Source organism: Arachis duranensis, chromosome 9, assembly GCF_000817695.3.
Source record: "Arachis duranensis cultivar V14167 chromosome 9, aradu.V14167.gnm2.J7QH, whole genome shotgun sequence".
In the NCBI taxonomy this organism is placed as follows: domain Eukaryota; kingdom Viridiplantae; phylum Streptophyta; class Magnoliopsida; order Fabales; family Fabaceae; genus Arachis; species Arachis duranensis.
This window is the reverse complement of record NC_029780.3, coordinates 7,804,345-7,828,533: the sequence shown is the minus strand read 5'-3', so window position 1 is coordinate 7,828,533 and position 24,189 is coordinate 7,804,345. Positions and strand designations below refer to the sequence as shown.

Genomic DNA, 24,189 nt, shown 5'->3' with positions numbered 1-24,189 from the left:
CTAGCTATCCCAACTGCAACAGATGGAGGATCAGCCAACAAACAACCGAGTGCAACAACAGGCATCGAGGTAGAAGCACTCCCTACCATAGTCGACTGAGGATTCGGCGCTGATGCCCCCAAAACTGTCGACGCCATCTTCCAGCTTGGCATACAGCTCATGTATTCTCACTTCTGGAAAACTTTGTCGACAATAAAACAAAACCTTTATGTTATCGTTCGACCTTGTCACAAATGTTTCATACTTCACACTAGTTGACACAACCGCAATCAGAATCTTGTAGAACAACTTTTTCGCCCACTTGGTCCCACGCAACCCTGCCTTTTGCAATATACTTGATTTTACTCTGACAACATATTTGTTGGCTGGACAAAAACACTCACCAATTCTCTATCAGTGAACTTAACACCATGCTTTTTACTTTTTTGAATTTTTCCAAAGCAATGGACTAAAAGCTAAAGACTCCCCTCACTATCCATTCATGAAAAAACCATTAGAGGGGTATAGTGGTTTTTGCTTTTACTTAATCCAATGTATATCGCTGTACCTCTACTACAGTTTACGTCCAAACTTTAATCCATCATACTCCTATCGCGGTTTCTATAATAATATAAAAATTGTATTTGCATATATAATGTTTAAAAGTTGTATTCTAGTAATATTAATTTTCAAACAAATTATTTTGGTAACTTGCTCTTTTATTTATGAACAACCTAATTAAAGAATTTAATTGAGATATTTAAAAAATCAAATCACTATTATAAATATTTAATTTGAATGAGTAGAATTGTGTTGAAAAATTGATGATATATCTTATACATTTATCTTTTTTAAATAATTATTCAAGAATACGTTCATAGCTGATATAATATATATTAAGTAATTAAACAAAATAAATACAATAAATAAAAAATTTTGAATATTTCATAAATATATAAAAAAAATTAAGATGTGATGAATAATTTGTTTAAATTCTATTTAAAAATTTTATCGCTGATTAATGAATTGTTGCATATAAAAATAGAATTTGAATTCTGAATCGGTAATTTGTTTAATTAAAATTGATTGACAATATCTATCATAAATTATTAGAAAATGACAAAAGTAATTAGATTCAAGAAACACAGAGACAATTTTATAAAAACAACAAAGGATTTGTTCTTATATAATTGTCTCTGACTTTCTTGTATGAAAAGAAACAAATAGCTTGTGATAGATATAATGAACTTTATTATGGTGAATCGATTTAGTTAAAGACTTAAAGCTGGACTAATTATTAGAAATTAACAAAAATTTTAATTGATATTCATTAGCACATAGCAGTCACAAAAGTTCGAATGGCCTGCTCTGACCTAGTCAAAACAAATAAGACATTGTATTGAAACTAAATATTTTCACAAAAGAGAGCAAAATTTTTAGTTTCATCCATATGTCACTAAAGAAATAATAGATGAGTTCATAATTTTCATCCGGTAAGTATTCTTTTTGTTCTTTAATGTTCGTTTATGTTTTTTTTTAAATATTTCTAATGTTTAGTTGTATTCAATTTTGACTTTAATATTTTTTATTTGTGTCAAAATTGTTCTTAAATGTTAATTTTATATAAAATATTAGGAATAAAATAAAAATATTTTAAAAATACTTTTGACATAAATAAAAATAGTTACGGACAAAATTAAATAAATAAAAAATATCAAAGACAAAATTAAATGAAATAAATTATTAGTGATATTTAAAAAAAATCACACATTATGAACAAAAAATATAATTTATCTATATTTATCATTATTCTTTATTATCCTTTTTTCTTCTTCCTCAAAATTAATATCTTAATCTATGATGCATTGACAGTCTGACACGGATGCGAGACAGAACATGACACGAGATATACCGACACATAAATTTTAAAATTTTATAAAACACGAATACATGCATATATATAAAATATTTTAATTATTTTTAATATTTTATTTTAATTATATAAAATATTTAAAATATTTTTGTTTAATAAATAATAATATATATTATTTTTAAATTTATTTTAAATATACATGTTAAAAATAAGACTGAACATGTTAACACATAATGATATTTAGGTGTGTCAAACATGTCTCGAAAAGAATTTTTTATTTTTTGTTAAAATACGATTTGACACAACAAATACACATATTGGATAAATGTCAATGGATATATCGTATCCAAAATATATCTAACACATAAGCACCACAACTCAACAAAGGATCTGTATTCTATAGATCTTAATCAATTAATTACTTCCACAATGATTGTGAATTATATTCAACAATGGAGAAGGTGGCATCCAAAATTTGAAAGGGAAAAATGCCATTTGTCAAATTGTGGAAAATACGCGGTAATGGTATGAGTATAGCTAGCTAGCTTCCAAGTTTAGAACTCATATCTAGGGGAAAAGAATCTCAGTGCATTAGGTAAAAGCTAAGACAGGCTCAACTATTATTAGAGTGATAATTTGAAATAAAAAATAAAATAAAAAGAAAAAGAGACTTTGTCAATAACAACTCAAATATTTTATCCATTCGGAGTAGTAGTAGTAGTTGGTAACAATATATTATAATAATTCATCATTAGAAATACATGATTATCCCAATCTTCCAATCTATATATTATATATATCCCTTGTTACACGACATTTTGCTATCACCATTGCTACTAGCATAGCTTGCAAAGTTTCTAATTGCTACATACATATTCCTTTGAAGAATTTAATTTTCTTGATTAATTTTGTGAGAGAACAATTTTTTTTTTCTTCATACATGGCTAAAGCTATAGCATTGGTTGGTTCTTCATTCTTGATTTTGTTGTTGGCTTCTCAAACTGTTTTTGCAACGGATTACACTGTTGGAGATGCTTCTGGATGGACTAACTTTGGTGTTGATTACAAAACCTGGGCCAGTGGAAAAACATTCAAAGTTGGTGATACTCTAAGTGAGTCTCTTCTCTTCTACATTTCATTCTTCTTTCATTTGATTTTAATAGTGTGCTTCTTAATTGTTATTTTCATCTACTAGTTTTCATTTTTTCACTGTTAGATTAAGTTTGATGAATTTAATTTTGATGCACTGTCAGTGTAAAGTAATTTTATACTTATATCTAATTATTTAATGTTACATAAGTAAAAATAACTGTCTTTATATTAACCGTATGAATGATCATCTAAAAAAACAGATATAATTGCACGACTGTATAAAACATTTTACATTCCAGATTTGATATGTGTAAATTAAAAACATTATTCCAATGCTTTGCTGGACTTTATTTTTATCTTACACATAATAATTAAAGAACTATAACTTTAAAAAGCAAAATTACTCTTAATTGATGTAAAGTTTATAGCACCCATCTGTATAAAATATAACCATCCTCCTTAGATAATTTTTAATGAGCTACTCAGAAATCAATTATAGGTATACAGTATTATTACTTTGATTTTGATATTCATGCCTTCCTTTAATTTTGTGTGTAAAAAGTATTTTTATAGTTAATTAATCATATAATCAGCAAATGTTAATGCGTTTCAAAAAAAAAAAAAAGTAAATACAACACTTATACTTCTTATTTAATAAAAAGAGTTTAAAAACAAGAAATGTATGATTCTTATAATATTTTTATAGAGGCTAAATGAATAATAATTGAAAGGATGAAGCTAAAATGTACATCACAAGTAGTTGGGGGCTTGGTACACTTTTTTGTCAAATGACTAAAGTACCCTTAACTATTATAATACTATAGAGCTATTTTTTTTAAAAAAAACTAAGGTTACTTTTGTTTTTATGCATCAATCATAATTTAGAAACAAATTTTAGTCATATAAACTGTTGGAATCTTTTTCAATTACCAGTTTGATTATCATACTTTTTCATTTCAAAGTTACCAGTTTTATATATATGCCTTCTCTTCCTCTCATATCATTATCTCATTGTGCTTCGTAGTTGTTGGCTTTTGTCTACTTTAGCATATTGTATACATAAAAACAAAAAATAATTATGTTTTCTAGATGGCGAATTGGTTACTACAGAAGCAATAGGAAAGAATATCTTATATGATCTCTACACAAAGTGTGGTTTTATAAATTAATCCAATATTCTTTAGTAGGTACATACTACAGCCTGTCGTACCATTTATTAATTATCATTAACCACTCAAATTATTATGTAGATACTAACACGCATAAAAAAAAATATGTTGTAGTATTAGTTGTATTTTTATTAAAAAATGTTTGATGTTATGAGCTAACTCCCCTATTATTAATAAGTTAGTTCTGTGAATAAAATAAGAATAAATACAAATGACATAATTCATTTGTATTATTTTATTGATCACAAGTCATATTATTTTTTTTTATATAATCAACTTAGGTTTATCAAGTAATTAATTTTTCTGTTTATTTAAGTAGGTAAGAGACTTAAATTTTGTCTTATATACCAAATTAATTATCATATATACATATAAATAGGTAAAAACTCACGTACAATAATTTTTATATAATATAGTTAAAAACTGTTAGATAATAATTTAGTCAAAAATTTCTATTAAATTATCAATGACTTTCAATTATCAACTTCACATAAAGACTGCATTTAAATTTTCACCGTATAAATATTATAGACGATTAGATAATTTGATATATTTGATCGAAGTGTCTATTAGGTCATAATATATTTTCGCTTAACCATATATAACTTATTCATCATATTATTATACACAAATACAACTTGGCATGCCAACCTATACCAAAATATTCTAATTCGTTTCAAACTACTCTTGAACAAATTAACGAAACTGAGGAAATTTGTTGGTTTGTTAAAAATGAATTCAGCTTTCAACTATGACACAAGCACCCACCAAGTGGCCGAAGTGAGCGAAAGCGACTACGGTAGCTGCAGTTCAAGCAACGCAATCAAAACCTACAGCGATGGCAAAACCAAGATCACACTTTCCAAGGCAGGCAGTTACTACTTCTTGTGCCCAACAGCTGGTCACTGCTCTAGTGGCATGAAACTTCAAGTAACTGCTTCTGGTTCTTCTGGTGGGTCCCCTCCTTCAAGTGGGTCCTCATCCAAGTCCCCAAGTGGGTCCCCTTCTACTCCCTCAACTACACCAGCTACTCCTTCTTCACCTGCACCCAAAGATAACGCTGCAGTTGGTGTTTCTAGTGGCGTTACTCAATTCATTGGGGCTTTGCTTGCTTCTGCTCTTGTTTTGGGATTTGTGTTCTAGGGAAGAGGCAGTGCTATTACTTGGATTATTTTCTTTATGTTTTTGAGTTTTCATTTTTAAGTACATGTAATCATCACTTCTTCTTGGTTTGTTGGATTATTGTGTGGATTTTTATTAAATTTGATCTCAGATGTATATTTATTTGATCTTGATCATGGGATATACATCTCTCTCTCTAATAAAATCATGATAATACAAATTAAATATTAAAGAGGTACATATAATCGGCAATAATGGACAATTGAATAAGAGTATGTCCCGGACTGAAAAATTGTGATAAATAAAATTAGAAAATTAATTTTTTTCAATTAATATTAATTAATTTTTTTATATAAACCTTTAATTTTAAATATTAAATTATAAATTTAAATATTAAAATTGACCGATATGAGCTAAATAAAAGTTCTTTTGTGGTATATACTTTTTTTCAACCAAAATACCAATCATGATGCAATATTTCGTGTTGTTGGGGCACTAGAATTGGTGCATTTTCAGCACATGGGACTGCAACATCAATCAATTTTTTTTATATAATTTTTTAGGCCAAGGACTGATCGAAGCTCTATATAAATATTTGTCAGTTGATTTTAGCGAATACATATGACGAGATTTAAATTCTTAATATTTGTTTAAATAAATGAGTGAACTGATTAATCAACCAACTCAAATTTATTAAAAAAATTTGCATCTTTAAAATATTAGAAATTATACTTTTAAATTTAAAAGTCTTGCCCCAGGTTGGTGTCATGGTGCCGGTTCTAGTGCAACAGCATCGTGACTTCATAAGCAAGAATATTTTCTAGCACCTAACACTACAGTATTAATTAGTGGTTGGTAGAAATAATTTTGATTCCATTTTTTTTTATTATTTATATAGTAGTAGTTAGGTCGTGTTTAGTTGTATTGGAGACTTATTTAGATGATGACTCGAATTACAACTCATTCGCCCAACTTTAATTTGTTAGCTTAAGTTTAATCAATGTATGTTCAAGAGAAAGATGTGCTCATCATGATGTTGAAAGTTAATTGCCTATGTATTAGTTTAGTAATTACATTTCCTCAAATATAAATATATAATCATTAAGAGGGTGAAAAAAAAATTAAAAACAGAATTCATCAATCATCGATGACAACCAAGAGAGTAGAGACACTGAGCCAATAATTTCTTGACCATATTAGGAGGTGATTTAAAAAAAAAAACGTTGTGGATTTACTTTTAAAAATAAATAAATTTAAAGAGGCCTGCTACACATACAAACCTTTTTGACTTACAAGTTATACAAGTTGTTTCAAGTTCAAGAAAAAAACACGCGCTCCTTCAATAACACGTTCACTCTTCGTCTTCTTCATCGATCAAAACGCAAACCATCAAGAAAAAAATACGCACCCCTTCCACAACACGTTTACTCTTTCTCTTCTTCCTCAATCAAAACGCAAACCATCAAAATTCAAGGGATATTCAAAACAAAATACTACGATTCTGTAGAAACATTCCAACTCCTCGCGGAGAATAGAAGAAATCAAGAAAAAAAATATACAAATCTCCATAAAAAATCACCAGAAAAAAGGAAGAAACATTATTCAAGGTACTGTTTTACTATTCTTCTAGGTTTTTCTTCTAGATTGTCTCTACCATGTGCCTCATCCTTAACCAGCAAAATATTAAAAGATTTCAAGAAGAAATATACTGTCTCCTCCTGTTTTTGGTGTATTTTTTAAATTCTTTGGATGTATTTCTGTAATCCTTTGGGTGTATTTCTGTAATCGTTTGAGTGTATTTCTGAAGTTCCATTATTTTCAAAACGATTTCAAAATTTGATTTCAGAAACCATAACAACATTAGAAACAGAATTAAGTATAGAAGAATGTCAAATTAATTTTTTTAAATAGTATAAATAACTTCACATTTTAATAAGACTGATAATTCTATTTATTTGTATATAATCTTTTGTAATTAGTATATTAACTTATAAATTATATAAAATTTTAAAAAATATTCTCAAACTCAATTGCTTACTTAAAATTCAAAAAAAATTATTTAAATTTAAATTTAAAATTTTAAACATAATACTTTAATTAAAAATTATAATTAATTTTTTTAAATAAGTACACATTAAAAATCAATAACTAACTTAGTTATATCAACAATAATTCCTATGAAAAATTTATAACTTCAATTTAAATTTAAAAAAATACTAACGGTGTGAATAGAATTAAAAATAAAACCACAAGTAATAACCAAATAACTTCAATTTATATTTTAAAAAAATTCTAAATTCCAAACATAAAAATCGAAAAAAACCAAAAGAAAAATAACAACTCAAGAAAAGACAATGTTTTCACAAAAACAAACATATGCTTGGCATTATTCTATTAGACAGACTCTAAAAGGGATTTCAAAACACTGCATCCAAATTCTCAAGTTTCATTCTCAATCTTGATCTTCTTGCAAGTTGAGGTATCTCCTTGCACCTTCGAATCTTCCAACTCCGAAGATAGTCGCTTGGCTGGTGTAATAGCATTTTTCAACACTTCGAATTTATCATTGTCCGCAACTTCATTGGATAATTCAAACAACAAATTTTGTACAAAATGCTACATTAAATTAAATACTTCATTCTCATCTTTGAATAAAATAAAGATCTAACTTTGAGAAAACAAACAAACAAAAAAATCATTTTTTGAACAAATACCTTATCACCTTCTACTTTCTCTCCTTCAATGATTGAGGATGTTTTTGAAATTAGAAGCAAACCATCCGTGTAGTCAACATCCTAAAATTATAATTAGTTATTAATTATTATTTATAAATTAGATACTACTAATGATCGAGAAAGAGAAAAATAAACTGATTTTTGATAGAAAGTACACTTATAACTGTACTGGTGAGCCTTTTTGAATTTATTTATGAGGTCCACATTATGAGTCATCTTCTTAACTTTATAAGAAGGTGAAAAATGTGGATTATCAAAAATTTGAACTTCAACGATGAAGAGGAAGTTCTTATAAATTAGGTTGAGCAAAAGTGTAGATATATCCAATAGATCTCCTTTCTGCAGGATATTACATAATATATTAATAATAAATAATATAAAAATTACCATTAAAAATATCTTCACTAATGTTTTTAGAAATAAATATTGGTTAGAACTTACTGGTAAGAGTGGATCAAGTATTTCTACACAGCTCTTTTCCAAAACTTGTTTTGCCTCCTCGTCAAAGACTACGATTACACTTACTCTCGTCTTCATCGAAACAAACCATCTCAATCGATGAGTATGGCAATGAAGAATTTTCATAACTTGGTAGTGTCCATAACCGTATTATTCGTATACGTACACACAAATTGTCGATTGTAGGATTGATTTCTGCGATTTTGTGAATATCAGTCATTGGAATAAGTAGAAAAATTTTAGATTTTGGATGTATGTAAAGAAAGGATTTGATGTACTTTGAATTATAGTGCTACACATATCTCATAACTTACACTTTTATAATTGACTCATAGCTAAGATTTTTTAAATTTGATTGACTTTAATTTAAATTTGAATTAAATTTATAGATAAAGTAAATAAATATATTAACAATTTTTAAAATTCTAAATTAACGAAAATATATTTAAATTTACGTATGTAGCTGCAATTTTTGAAAAAAATCTAAAAAAATTTAAAAATAAGTGCTAAAAAGAATCAACAAATTTTTAAAAATAGTCTTAAAATTTTAAAAATAACAACCTAAGTACATTCAATCTAAGATTTAAAAAATAATAACTTAAATAAAATAATTTAAAATTTAAAAAATAACAACCTAAATATAACAACCCAAACAAATAATTTGAAATTTGAAAATAACAACCTAAATAAATAATAATTTATAATTTATAAATATAAATCTAAAAATTTCTAGTGACGACACGTAAACAAATAAACTTCCAGACTCAACGTATGAGCGCAACGTCAGCATATGAGCTCCCCATTGATAAAGATAAAGATATATATTTATGAATCAGAAAATGAAATCGGAATGTCAGAGTTTTTTTTTAATATTAATTTGAATATGGTAAATGGTGGGTCCAATTTAGGATTAATGAAAATATAAAAGTGTGCAACTCGTACAACAGTCTCACAGATCTTCAAGCTTGTTCGTCTTCTTCCTCTCGTTCTCTGCATTTATACCCAAAAATTGTTAGTGTGATTTCTGTTATTATTTAGTAGAGTAAGAAAAATGAATGATAAAATACTTTTAAAAGTATATTATTTTAATAGAGTACATTCCATTATTCCAAAATTCAATTATAATAATAATAATAATAATAATAATAATAATAATAATAATAATTAACTTTTTAATAATAACAATTATAATTATAAAAACAAAAAAAAAATTTCAAAAATAAAATACCATGATCAGGACACAAAAATAATAACCATTTACACTCCTAAATTCAATTCTAAGAACAATAACAATAATAATTGACTTCCTAACAATAATAATTATAATTATAAAATATTAAAAAATTCAAATAAAAAAATACCGTAATCACGTCAAAAAATAATACACATTTCTATTTAATTTCTAACAATAACAACAATAATAATCAACTTCCTAACAATAATAATTTTAATTATAAAATATTAAAAAAATTCAGAAAAAACCTACCTCTAGTAAACATGATAATAATTTCTACATTCAATTTCTAACCACAACAATAATAATTAACCTCATAACAATAATAATTATAATTACGAAATATAAAAAATAAAAAAATAAAAAAACTTATATATTTTAGATGACTAAGATAATGTATAACATAAAGTTCAAGACGATTAACATCTCTAATTTCTTTTTTTCTTTAGCATCTTCTACTGTTATCACCATGCAAGTTTAGAGGGTGAAAAAAGAAAGAAGACAAACTGGTAATGGGGTAAGTTTGGTGAAAAAAGTAAAGTAAAAACGGATAACGAGTGTGGAGAATTAATGTTGGGTAGGACACCGATAGAGAAACCAGCTAAGCGCGGCAAGTGATAGAAAAAATACAAATTGAAGGGTCTATTTTCTCATCTATAACAGGGACCGGACCATCCGAATTGCACCATACAAAACTCACATTCGATTTATAGTATATCTGACATCACACTCAGGTGAAACACCACCCTTTTTCATAGCAAAGTCCAACACATTCTATATTTTCATATGAAAATTAAAAAGCGAAAACTTTTCCCTAGGAATAACCCTGGTTGTGCATCCCAACATCATTAAACCCAAGATTACGTTGAACTTTAGTGTACCCTAAACCTCCAATTTTACCCTTATTCCCTTAAGTCTATGCGCGAACACACTTGTCCGCCCAGCCCCACACCTCCTCACTCCTCAGACACAACCCCTCGTCCTTCAATCTCCTCCGCCATCCGCCGGACAGCAGCAGCCGCGAAGGCCCTATCCCCTTTCCCTCCACCCTCCTCAACTCTCTGTCAGCCCTATCCTCTCCCGCTCCCTTCGTCGTAGTCGCGCTCCCTCTCTGTCGCCCTCCACGCAGCAGCAGCCTCTGTGTCTTCCTCCGTGCATCGCAGCGCACTCCAGCTGGCAGCCACTTCCGTGTCTTCGTCCTCTCCTTCCTGCACTCTGCCACATCATCAAGAATGGAGCCTTTGACTCAGGTTGGTTCTTGATTTTTTGTCTGATTTTTCCCTGCTTATATTTTTTCTGTTCTTGATTTGATTCTGGTCTGTTCTTAATTTTTTCGGTTCTTGATTTTTGTTATGATTTTTAATTTGTTCTTGATTCTTGGTTGACATATTTTCTCAAGTTCTCTAGTGTTTTCTTGGTTGCTGTTCTTGGTTCTTGTTTTTTGGTTATGATTTTTGACTGCTGTTTTTTTTTTCTGTTCTGTTTTTGAGCTGATTCTGTTCTTGATTTTTGTTCTTAAGTTTTGTCTGCATCTATTTTTCACAGCCCATTTATGTTCTGTTCTTGATTCTTAGATTTTCGTTATGATTTGAATTTGTTTTCTAACTTTTGTGGTTGTTTTTTAATTATTTGATTTTAACTTGTAGTTTGGTGTTCTAATTTCAATTTTGGTTTAGTGTTCTTATTTTATTTTATTGTTTTTGATATTACTGCAGTTTGATAAGAGTACAAGTGAGAACATTGGTGAAACAGGAAGACCGAAAACCCAAATCAAATCAATCCAATTACAATTGGTTTAGTTTGGTTTGGTTAGCCTTAGATAAAAAACCAACCGAATATTTGTTCAATGTATTGGATGGCCTTTCCTCTAACAACCGAACTATACTGCACTGTGAACACCGCTACATAATATTGCTTGTACCTGCTTTATTTATTTATTGATTTATTTCACATGCTTGCACCTCCAGCTAGAATTAGCCATACCTTTCTGTATCTTTTCTTTTCTTTTAATCATCTGCAGTTTCGGCTTTTTCCACATGATATGTTATTGTTGTTGAAGCCCAACTCATTCTCACAAGGTTCTGAAATTCAAACACTTGGAAGTGTCTCACTATATATTCTGTATCTGGAAGTGTAAACTGTGAGGAGGAGAAATCATGTGTCATAGTTACGAAGCTCTGGTTCTAATTCAAAAAATGGTGAAAGTGCCTCCAACAAAAGCACTTTCTTTGTTCAATTCTTTAAACCATCACCACACCCCTCAATCTATTTCCTTCATTCTTAACCATCTTCTCTCCTCTGCCATGCTCTCCCATGCCCATTCGCTTCTCCTCTGCCTTATCTCCGGCAGAATCTCCTCTCCTTTCTTCTCTCCATCATCACTCATGCACCAACTCACACACACCCAGTTCATTCATAATTCAACACATACTCTTCTCTACGAGGCAATCATTAATGCCTATGTTCATTCTCACTTACCTGATCAAGCTCTCTGTTTCCTCAACCACATGGTTTGTAACGCCCATTTTCCCACATCAAACACCTTTAATAACCTTTTGATCTTGCTCCTTAGATCTAATTGTTTTGGTAAAGCATGGCTGCTTTTCAATGAAATGAAGGGTAAGGTTGCTATGGATGTCTACAGTTTCGGGATTATGATCAAGGGTTGCTGTGAAGTTGGTGACTTGATCAAGAGTTTTCGGCTTTTGGCTTTGTTGATTCGCATGGGTTTCTCTCCAAATGTTGTCTTATACACTACCTTGATTGATGGTTGTTGCAAGATTGGTGATGTTCACTTGGCAAAGAAGTTGTTTTGTAAGATGGAGGGGTTGGGCTTAGTTCCCAATCAGCACACTTATAGTGTATTGATAAACGGGTTCTTCAAGCATGGCCTTCAAAAGGAAGCATTTCTAATGTATGAAAATATGAAGCAGAGAGGAACGGTGCCCAATGTTTATGCTTACAATTGTATCATCAAAGAATATTGTAAGGATGGGAATGTAGATAAGGCTTTTAAGGTGTTCGATGAAATGCGTGAGAAAGGTGTGGCATATGGTATTGTAACGTATAATATTTTGATTGATGGGTTGTGCAGATTGAAGAAGCTTCAGGAAGCAGTAAAGTTGGTTGATAAAGTGCATCTTGTTGGCTTAACTCCTAATTTAGTTACATATAATACACTAATCAATGGTTTTTGTGGCATTGGAAAGATGGACACTGCTGTTAGATTATTTAATCAATCAAAGGCAATTGGACTATCGCCATCATTGGTGACCTACAATACGTTGATTGCAGGGTATTGTAAGATTGGAAATTTGGATAGAGCTCTTAACATGGTCAAGGAAATGGAGGAGAGAAGCATCGCTCCTTCCGAAGTGACTTATACGATCCTTATTGATGCTTTTGTACAATTAAATCATATGGACAAAGCATTTGAAATACAGTCTTTAATGGAGAAGTCTGGTTTGAATTTAGATGTTTTTACATGTAGTATCCTTTTGCATGGGTTTTGTATGAACGGTAATATGAAAGAAGCATCAAAGCTCTTCAAATCATTGGGTGAGCTGCGCTTGGAACCAAACAGTGTCATTTATAATATCATGATTCATGGTTATTGCAAAGAAGAAAGCTCTTACAGGGCTCTTAGATTACTCAAAGAAATGATTGACAATGGAATGGTTCCAAATTTGGCTAGCTTTTGTTCAACCATAGGGCTTCTTTGCAAGGAAGGAAAGTGGAAGGAAGCGGAGTTTCTCATACAGAAGATGATAAATTCAGGATTGGAGCCCTCAGTTTCTTTGTACAATATGATTTATCGAGCCAAAAGTGAAGTTCTGGTACAATAGCCATGAAAATAATATAACAGATTCATAGCCTTACTTTATCTTCCATTCTGCTTCATATCATAGTATAAATTATTATAATTAATCAAGCTCATTTAAGAATATTGCTTAATTTATTTGTTGCTCAATTTGATTACGATAAAATATCTTGAGTGCATATTTCTGCATTTTGGCATACAATGGGAAGCTGCATATGCCATATGAAATTGAATCTTAGAATGTTTACAATCATTCTTATTTGTTATAAACCGAGACAAATCAACTATTCTACTAGCCACCTACTTGAATGTAGTTAAAGTGGTGCAACAACCTTGGAGCTTTCCTGGCGTGAATGAGCAAGTTACATTAGACAAGTTTGATGGAGGTGGTCATAACAACTCCATTCGATGGAGCTGCCAAAACTATTTATAGAATTGGCGCAACTTACTTTGCTGTATTTACTAATGAGCACATCCCTTGCCCGCATCTGAAGGAAGTACATTTCACTCGTGTATATTGCTTTAACATCAGGGCTTCTATCCTCTCAGAAGTGTATTCGAAACATAAACATTAGCAGAAATATGAGGCTGTTGTTTCTCAATGAAAGAAGCATCAGCAGCAGACAGTTCAATTCGGCAATCGGTCCAATAGCACACAAACTGTTGAGGAACTCAAGTACGCTGGGAAATTACAGATTCAACAATATGGATTTTTTTTCTAATTGTTAGAATATTATTAGGATCAATTAGGATCAATTAGTATTATTTAGGATATCTTAATATTTATTATAGGAGATTACGTCTTTATTATTATAATTCTCTTAGTACCTATAAATACCCTTTATATTGTATCATTCTACACAACTTGAATAGACACACAAATCATTTCTCTAGTTTAGTCTCTTGTTTCTAACATGGTATCAGAGCCATGGTATCCTCCTTGAAGAGGATATGTTGTTTTCCTTGCGGTGAAATCACCGTGGTTTTTGCACTTTTTTTCGATGTCATTATTCTTTCCCTTTTGTCACTCCTTTGATGCTCGTTCATCTCACCGACTAGCCTATTTTGAGTGCCACTGTCATCCGCTGCTTACCTATTCTCATGAAGAAATCATATAGTTTTTGCTCTCTTTCGGCAGTTTCGTTTGCGTTCTCTCATGTTTGTGTCCTCTCGTGGCAGTTCCGTGTGCGTTTTCTCGTGGCAGTTCCATCTGCGTTCTCTCGTAGCAGTTCCGTCTGCCTTCTCTCGTGGCAGTTCCGTCTGCCTTCTCTCGTGGAAGTTCTCTCTGTGTTCTCTCGTGGCAGTTCTCTCTGTGTTCTCTCGTGGCAGTTACATCTGCATTCTCTCGTGGCAGTCCCGTCAGCCTTTTCTCGTGACAGTTACGTCGGCCTTCTCTCGTGGCAGTTTCGGTGTTTTCTTGTGGCAATTCCGTCTGCGTTTCTTTTTGTCAGTTCAGACAAGCGGCAGTTCCGTCTGCGCTTCCTTCAGACTAGCGGCAGTTCCGTCTGCACTTTCTTCCGGCAGTTCCGTCTGCATCCGTTCTATTAGTTTATGCATTTTTTTTATTTCGTTATTTTAAATAAGTTTCAAACTCAAGTTGTCACTTGAGTTTGAGGGGGGATGTTAGAATATTATTAGGATCAATTAGGATCAATTAGTATTATTTAGGATATCTTAATATTTATTATAGGAGATTACGTCTTTATTATTATGATTCTCTTAGTACCTATAATTACCCTTTATATTGTATCATTCTACACAACTTGAATAGACACACAAATCATTTCTCTAGTTTAGTCTTTTGTTTCTAACACTAATATTTGCTTTAAATAGAATAATTTTATGTTTGATTTGTTCCATCCTTGCAGATGAGCTAGTTTGATGACTCAACTGATCTTGACGCGTCCTAGCATTCCGTGAATAAATTGATGTATGGTTCGGTTGGAGGACCATATTCTAGGAACACGTTCTGCTTCAACTATGTCCTGCAATAAAAACCATTCCATCTATTTGTATTATGTTTAATTGTTTATTTGGATGCACTGTTTTATTGGTTAGGGGTTGTCCAATGTATTTGTGGGTTGCACGATTCTGTGATTTTGCTTCTCCCTCCTGTCTCGTTTATGCTTCTCGTCTTCCAAGAAGCAGCTCCGTGCTGAATTGTCGAAGAAACACGCTCAAATGCTAGAATCACAAGTTTCCAACGAGGTTGCGTTTCAGTTTCAAGAAATCTCTAGAAAGTGGTTTTCTTGGCTCAAATTGCAACCAATTCAAACCCTAGAGCCCAATATGAAGTTAAAAAGATAAATGTCCCTACAAATTCTTCTTGAACCGTTTACCCTAACAATTTATCTCCAATTTATGACTGTCTTTTTTAGTTTTCACATCATTCAATCTATCACTTTCCCTCCCTCCAAGCTATGAACTCCCTCTGAATTCTAAAATCACCGAATCAGAGAAGAAAAGTTGTTATCGTGACCTGTAAGGCTTGTTGCGATGCTGTCTGTAAGTGTATCTCTGTTTTTCTGGCTCTCTCTGACTGCAACTGTGACTACATTAGAAGGTTGCTGGCTTAGTGTTGCTGCTGCTCTGTGTCATTGACCGCCGGTGTTTATGGTTGGTTGTTGCCTGCTCCTCCCCTATTTAGTGATTTTAGGTAAATCTTAAATCTTTTTTGCCTCTCCTGTTCGATGATTATTCATTATAGTGGTTTGTATTCACAAGTCACAACAAAGCTGTACTTCATTTCTTTGTAGGTTGAATTTTTTGTTGAATTTTGTTTAACTGAAAACTTGAATTGTTAATTTATTATTGTGGCATTAGACATAGTTCTTCAAAAACCAAATACTTCTACAAAGTGAACAAATACTCTGTGAAGGATGATTGAAAATTTTATACTATTGTGTAATGCACAAGCAAAAGTAACAGATTTTTTATGTTGTAATTAGTTGTTCAATACAGTATTTTAGTTGTTTTATTTATTACTTAACTTTATTTTATGTCGTATAAATTTGTGAGTTATGAATTTGTGTTTTGATTTGCGATCGAGTTTTGTTATGAGTTGTGACATTTGACTTGTGAATTTGTGTTATCAGATTTTTTATAATTTTTAGTTTTATATTTGACTAGTCACGTTTACATTTCGTGTTACGATTCAACGACTTACCATTTTGAACTAACTTTTCCAGTCGAGGTAAAAACTACGAGTTCCCTACTTTCTTTGTGGATGTGTAGCTATTTTATTTACCAAATTATAGGAAAGCAAGATGGAACTTCAAGATCAGAGGTCACTTTCCATTCCACAGGATTCTGCCTCGAATGGATACGATCTATAAAGCAAGAGTGTCATCAATCATCAATCAAGTATCAATTTTCACCATGAATCATGTTAAATAGCAAAATCATGTCTCTGCAATGCAGTTAGTTCCTCTGATCAGCAAGAACAGAGCCAGTGGGATAGAAATGCGCATCTCTCGCATACTTCTTGTATTAATTTATTTTGGAAGTAAGGAAATTATGTTTGAATTATCCCAAAAAAAGAACTTTTTGTCTGTCTATTTTCTCCAAAGTTCGAATATGTTTCTATCCTCAACATGTCAATCTCCTCTATCAGTCTATCACAACATAATAACCAAACACTATTCTTTAGTTCAAACCTTAGTCATTTTTGCATAAATTGACCATATCATCATAGGAAAATTAAGAGAAATTTGACTCACAGAATGATGCCAAATACCTTGGGTTGAGAGTTGTGTCAGCTCACAAAACTGCACTATTAAAAACATCACAAGCAAAATGAACACAAGTCTATTAAATTGACAGGAATAATCTAAATATTCTCAATTCTGTACAGTAGTATGGATAAGTTGTCCGTTTAACATGGAAAAGAGCAACATTTTGAACGCTATCTAAATGTTAATAGCAATCACCGAGTCACCCCTATATTCAAAATCTAGCTGGTTGGCAACAATAAACCAAGAAGCTACACAAAATTGGACAGATCAACATGGGTGCAGAATTACTGCCTCACTCCTTGCTCAATGCATATACTAATATATACACCTATTTTACTAAACTATTATTGTTGCAGGACAATATGAAACAACGATTCCACTATATCTTATATCCAGGATTTGATATGAATCCCATGTTTTATCTGTTAATTGAACTCAGCCTCTGCTCATTGTAAAAGATTATGACATGTGCATACCACGAAGATGACTCCTTGAACTAGCCTGTAACCTGAAATGTCACCCATTTACTTCATCACCACCACCTTCCATCCGCTGCAAAGAATAAGCAAAGGAAGCCCATTGAAAGATTTACAAATTGATGGTTGGAATAGCTTAATTCTGGTGAGTTAGCGATACAAGAATTAGGAAAATGACTCACCATTCTTTTACTAACATAAGGTTGTATCTTGAGTGGAATCTCAGATTGATTTTCAGCATTGAATAATTTCCGTTTCTCCTTCTCGAATTCTTTTCGGGATTCTCTTCTGCTACCAGATTGCCAGACTCTGCCAAAATTAGGAAGCCATGTGGGATCACATTCATTTCGCACAGCCTCTCCTCTCTTTTCCCTCTCCATCTCAATCTTTCTCCTTTCTGCCCAAGCAGCTCCCACCCGTTTTGGATTCAATTTTTTGGACTTCCCAGACATGTTTGAATGGGAAGCTGCACCTCCTAAAACAGGAATAGAATGTATCTGAATTCCCTCAGTTGCTTCAAACCATGGTGGGGGTGCTCCAGAATGTATATTTCCACCAGCATTTTCGGCAGGCACAGAAGAGATTTGGGTGAGCATCTGCAGACCTGAAAATGCAGGACCATAAGCAGAAAATACATCACTCAAGCAAGTTAACTACACATACAACCTCCTCTAAAAGAACGATTCATAAGCAAGTTATAATGCCATAGTAAGTTCATAAATTTTTGGCGCACAGTATAATCTTAAATAATAAATATATGCCATACATATTGTCATTAAGTTAACATATTCAATTTGCCATATGCTCTGCAGTTTATTGGCTATTGTATATTATAAGAATGGAAGCAAAATAGCTTTGATACAATTGTAGATGAATACCATGATGACTGCTCTCTCTGCTTAACATTCTACCATTGTCTAACACCTGGTACAATCATACATAACCAAATCCTTTTGTAAGTGTTGAAACAAGAAATTATATTTATAGACACAATAGTAAATGGAGGAATCAAGACAAGAATATTCGAAATGAATATACTCATGGATTGTCAAGACAAGACATTTTTTTCTGCAAAACTCAAAAAATATTGATCTTGCAAACTAATCAAGTTACCAACCATTGGCTTCGAAATTTCTGAGACACAAATAGCTAGATTCAGATGAGAAACAGTTAAGGCCTTAAAAGTTACAGTAGTAGAGGAAGAAGACAAGAACTAACCCCTTTATTTCTGGAGAGATGGCTTTTCTTGTCAACTGAAACATAAAATAAGCAGGCAGAAGATAAGTCCCAGTTCTAAAAAATCCCATGTGGATAATAGTTGTAAGGTATACAAAAAGAAATTAAACGCACAGGACATCCATACCTGCAAAATCCTGCAAGGCAAAAGAATTTTCATCAGAGCACGATGCTTCCAAACGTACCACAGACGTATTGTAACCTAAAACACCAGCATTGTGAACTCTAGAGAGTCCCGATATCTGATTCTCATTTGTATAGTATTGTAAAGGCAAAACATCATTTGAAGAAGGATATGATTTCACAGAATCAGAATAAACATTTTCGAAACTAGTAATATTTCCACTGTTGGGTTGATTATGGATATCACTTGAAGGACCAATCACGGCTCCACGGCATCCACCACTCCCCGACACAGCTTCATTTTGCAGAGCCGCACACTTCTTCTCCCACTGCAGTTGCAAAGAAACAAACAATAACTACCAATGAGAAATCACATTCCAAAATCTACACATTCATTACATTCTAAATCTGTTAGTAATTTGTAGTTCATGCCAATTCATAACGGGACCAATTTGGTGTAAATACAAATTTATCAATCACCTTGGCAACATCGTCATCAGAGACCATAAACGCCTCCAACTGATCCACCGAGCCACCATTTTTCCAGAAGAAGTGCTTCAAATTCTTCACATGCTCGGCACTCGCAAGGTGGCGAATTCCATTAGCACTACCACAACATCCACGCGCGACACGCACAATTGAATTATTTAAAAACAGAAACTCGAGCAACAATCCTACAGCTACGAATTTCAAAATGCAAACCAAGAATAGACAAAAATCCGAAGCTCGAAATTGAGAAATCGGCGGTTACCAGGCAAAGGAACTACGGAGCTCAACGATATCAACGTTGCAGAAGACGCACCAGAATCGGTTCTGAGAAGCGAACTCAGGATAGAGAATTTTAGGGTTTATGAGGAAGAATCGAAGGTCGGTGAGCTTATTGCGAAACCTGGAGAGGAAATTGGAGAGCGATTTGTTGTGGTTGGGAAAGTACTTGTGGCGGAGACCTTGGTTGTGGTTCAGCTTGCATACTTTGCAGAATTCGAACTCGTTTTTCTTCTTCTTCTTCTTCTCATTCTCATTGTTGTTGGTGGTGGTTTTTGACGTCATTTTAGGGTTCCTTATTCTGTTACCGATGCGCTCCGATTGTTCCCCCGCCGGCATCGACCGAAACACAACTTCTGTTCGTCGTTCTCCGCTCTCAAGCCTGAATTGAGAACACGGTGAATCAAAATATTTCTTTTGGGCCTACAAGGAAAGATAAAAAGGCCTATTTGGGCTTAGAAAATTTACAAAGGCCCACATCTATAAACTGAAGCACCTTGAGTTGGGGCGTTGGGCTTTGACTGGACCAAAGTATGTAATTTTTGTTTTATATCCAGTCCAAAAATTTGTTTTAGAATAATCCGACCCTAAAATGAAAAAAGGAACTAGTCCCAAAAACACAAGAAGAATTTTTTTTAGATATACAACTCACACACATGTAATCACACCCCCTAATATATTCTACTAAAGGGTTCTTCACTATTGTCTCCACTAAACTTAAACCCAGATATGTGGCTTATGAGTCCACTAGTTTTCCGGCAAATCACTGAAATAAGCTAATGGGAGTTTAAATTTCATCTAATGCAAACTTGATCAAAAGAAGAAGATATTATGTGTGTGTGAGTGATGTGTGTGTAAGTGATAATTTAGAATTGGAGGTTGTCCAATCCATCAACAAATACCGAATTACCTACGTACCGTGCACATAGTAATTGGTCAGATTTAATTCTGCCAATTCTTTTATTAAAAAATTAATAATTTAAAAATTAAAAAATATATTTTATTTAATGTATTAAAAAAAGCTAATAAAATATTTAATTATAAGACTTTTTAAAAATATTAATGAACTATCAATTCAAATTTCATACAATACTCTTTTGCCTATTTTTAATAGCTCATAAATATTTTTTAATAAATTTATTTAAATTATACCGCAAAAAATATTTTATTCTATACAAAATAATTTTAAAAAATGACTTAAAAGATGTTAGGAGTACTATAAAAATTTGTAATGTCCTAGTGACTTAGAACATTAACAAAATATTCTATATAGTCAATAATAATTTAAAAATTATATAAAAATATATTTTTATTATGTAATTACCTAAAATTACTAGAATATTACAAACTTTTATAGTACTTCTAATATTTTTTAAGCCAATTTTTTTTAAATTATTTTGTATAGAATAAAAGGCATTTTAAATCATTTTAAGCCATTTTAAACCATTTTTTATGTAAAACAATTTTAAAAAAATGACTTAAAAGATTATAAAAGTTTATAATATTCTAATAATTTAGGTAAATATATTTTTTTCACTTAAGACAAAGTCTACATACAAAGATACATATCTTATGTAATGATGATTCTTTTCTATATTGACAATGACTGCATATGTATTCATTTAAAGATGACTTATCCACATACAAGATTATTTGAAAAAAGATAATAGAATTCATTAGAAGTTTAATTTAATTTATAAAAAGAATCAACTTGGCAATGAGAAAAAAAAATCAAACAAGAATTTTATTTGTAGAATGAATCAATAGGAGATGTAATTGAGATATATTAAGAATTAATTGCTGACATAGAAACTTGAATAAATAAGATTAAACAAAAAGCAAAATGTTTGACCCGGTTTGTTTTGAATATTCAATTTGGTTTCCTATTTTGTATTTAAGGATAGAATCAATCATATATATATATAAATGAAAATGTAGTCAATTAAATATTTTATTTATCAACAAACCAATTAAAGAATTTAATCAAGATATTATGAGAATCAAATCACTGTTATAAATTTACACTTATCTCTTTTTAATAATTATTCTTTAATACTAGCATAGCATGCAAAGCTTCTCATTGCTATATATTCCTTTGAAGAATTTTCTTGATTATTACAAAATTTCGTCATAAAAACATGAATAAAGCTATAGCATTAGTTGCTTCTTCATTCTTGATTTTGTTGTTGGCTTCTACAACTGTTTTTGCAACAGATTACACTGTTGGAGATGCCTCTGGATGGACCCTTGGAGTTGATTACACCAAATGGGTTGCAGGGAAACAATTCAAAGTTGGTGATACTCTAAGTGAGTCTCCTTTCTTCTGCATTTTATAGTCCTTTAATTTGATTTTAGTTTTAGTCATTTTGTATTTATCAGTTATATTTAAGTATAATAATATAAAAGTAATTTTTGTTTGTTTATTATGTTAAAGATATTTTTTTAAGTAAAAAAATCTTTAAAAAATTATAAATTATAACTTAAAAAAATTTCTAATATTTTTATTTTTATTACTAAAATTTTGTCAAACATACCAAAAAATAAATTATATCATTTTTATTAGGACTGTGAAAATAGTTTAGAGCTGAAGGATCAATTTATTTATCCATTTAAATGAGTACTTTTTTGTCTTTAAAATTTGAGCTAAACAAATTAAATTTGATTAACTCAAAAAAAATAACAGATTAAATGAAAACAAAAAATCAATCTGAACAAACAAATCAATCTGAACTTAAAACTCAAAACTCGTGAACAAACAAAAAATAAATAGATTCACACTTAGATCTACAAACTTAAACCAATTAAATATAAAGAAGCTAGACTAATTCGTTTGATGGTATTTATATTTTAATATATATTATATAAATTTTCGGTGTGTATATAACATGACTAGCTCATATTATGAATTTATGATACATACTTAGAGCTAGACATAACCACCTATATACCAAAATATTACGATTTCTTTGTAACTCTTGGAACAAAAATGACCAAATTTGTTGTTTGCAAATAACTAATTAAGCATTCAAGTATTCCCCAAACTTCCACCAACTGGACGAAGTGAGCGAAAGTGACTTCAATAGCTGCAATCCAAGCAAACCAATCAGAAACCACAGAGATGGCAACACCAAAATCACACTTTCGAAGGCAGGGCGCTTCTTCTTCTTCTGCCCAATAGGTAATCACTGCTCTCGCTCCATGAAACTTGCAGTCACTGTTCGTGCTTGAATGCTGGCAAGTTTTCGTTCGGAACGAAACGAAGTTAAAATCTTGACGTATCCGCTCTTACCTGCTCTGGTATATATATAATATATATATATAAAAGTTAATACAGAATAAAGTATAATAGGATATATAGTGCGAAGATTTACCTAAATTCATTGTGTTGTCATCCCTAGATTCTAGTGGTGTTACCCAATTTGTTGGGGATTTGGTTGGTTCTTCTTTTTTTTGTTGGATTTGCATGTGTTATGGGGAAGAGGCAGTGCTACCATATATATTATGTTCCTTATATATATTTTAGTTTTAATTTTTAAGTATATTCACTTCTCTTGGTTTTTGGGATTCTTGTGTGGACTTTTATTTAATTTTATCTTATATTTATATTCATTTTGATTCAAATAAGGATAAATCATTAAATAAATGAAATGAGAATCAATATTACACAAATGTTTTAAAGTGGATTAGCTAACATGTATATCTTAAAGTAAATATATGTAAAATTTGATTTACATTTTTTAATGTAATACTATATCAATAGTAAATCGAATTAACTTGATTTGATTTACTATATATGATATATCAATAATAAATCGAATCTAATTAATTTGATTTACTACTTTTGTAGCATATACATGTAAATTGAATCTAGTTAATTTAATTTAGTATTAATAAAGTAAATATATGAAGTTAATATTTATTTATCTATATTAACTTTAAAATATAAATGTCAATAAAAAATATCTCAATTTAAATTTAAATAAAATATAAAAAAATAAAACAAATAAGAATAGATATATAACTTTTATGTTTTAGTTCAAAATTTCAGAAAATCTACTTTTATAAACTTATGAATGTAAAACAGAATATTAAACAATTTTTAAAAATTCATTAAAAATCATCATTTGACTCATTAGCATCTAAAAATTTATTACTAGAACTTTTGATGTTAAAAAAATTAATATAAAATATAGCCTTCCAAAATAGTATAGGAATTAAAATTTGAAATTTTTTTTTCAAAATCTGATGTAACAAATTCTTAGAAATATATAATGACAAACTATATTTATATAATATATAATTTAAAAAATAATTAAAATATTATATCAATTAAATTATTATTTAATTTGTGAAATCAAGTGAAAAACTTATG

General features: G+C 30.8%; 4 protein-coding genes across 4 annotated transcripts; 3 read left to right on the top strand and 1 right to left on the bottom strand.

Moving 5' to 3' along the window:
* The first annotated feature begins 2,672 nt into the window (after positions 1-2,672).
* Positions 2,673-5,402, top strand: LOC107464526 (mavicyanin). Its single transcript, XM_016083454.3, has 2 exons — positions 2,673-2,964; positions 4,856-5,402. Exons 1-2 carry the CDS (start codon positions 2,793-2,795, stop codon positions 5,254-5,256), a joined length of 573 nt encoding a protein of 190 aa, XP_015938940.1. The 5' UTR covers positions 2,673-2,792; the 3' UTR covers positions 5,257-5,402.
* Positions 5,403-10,426: 5,024 nt separating this feature from the next.
* Positions 10,427-13,617, top strand: LOC107464441 (pentatricopeptide repeat-containing protein At4g11690). The gene is made up of 2 exons (XM_016083354.3): positions 10,427-10,913; positions 11,379-13,617. Exon 2 carries the CDS (start codon positions 11,820-11,822, stop codon positions 13,506-13,508), a length of 1,689 nt encoding a protein of 562 aa, XP_015938840.1. The 5' UTR covers positions 10,427-10,913; positions 11,379-11,819; the 3' UTR covers positions 13,509-13,617.
* A 3,676-nt stretch (positions 13,618-17,293) lies between these two features.
* Positions 17,294-20,227, bottom strand: LOC107464440 (TITAN-like protein). The gene is made up of 7 exons (XM_016083353.3): positions 19,804-20,227; positions 19,533-19,659; positions 19,057-19,381; positions 18,912-18,946; positions 18,572-18,617; positions 17,876-18,297; positions 17,294-17,769 (listed from the first exon to the last, which is right to left on the bottom strand). Exons 1-7 carry the CDS (start codon positions 20,154-20,156, stop codon positions 17,734-17,736), a joined length of 1,344 nt encoding a protein of 447 aa, XP_015938839.1. The 5' UTR covers positions 20,157-20,227; the 3' UTR covers positions 17,294-17,733.
* A 1,661-nt stretch (positions 20,228-21,888) lies between these two features.
* LOC110275810 (uclacyanin-3-like) lies at positions 21,889-23,076 on the top strand. Its single transcript, XM_021132090.2, has 2 exons — positions 21,889-22,124; positions 22,840-23,076. The coding sequence occupies exons 1-2, from the start codon at positions 21,956-21,958 to the stop codon at positions 23,043-23,045; spliced, it is 375 nt and encodes a 124-aa protein (XP_020987749.1). The 5' UTR covers positions 21,889-21,955; the 3' UTR covers positions 23,046-23,076.
* The last annotated feature ends 1,113 nt before the right edge of the window (positions 23,077-24,189 follow it).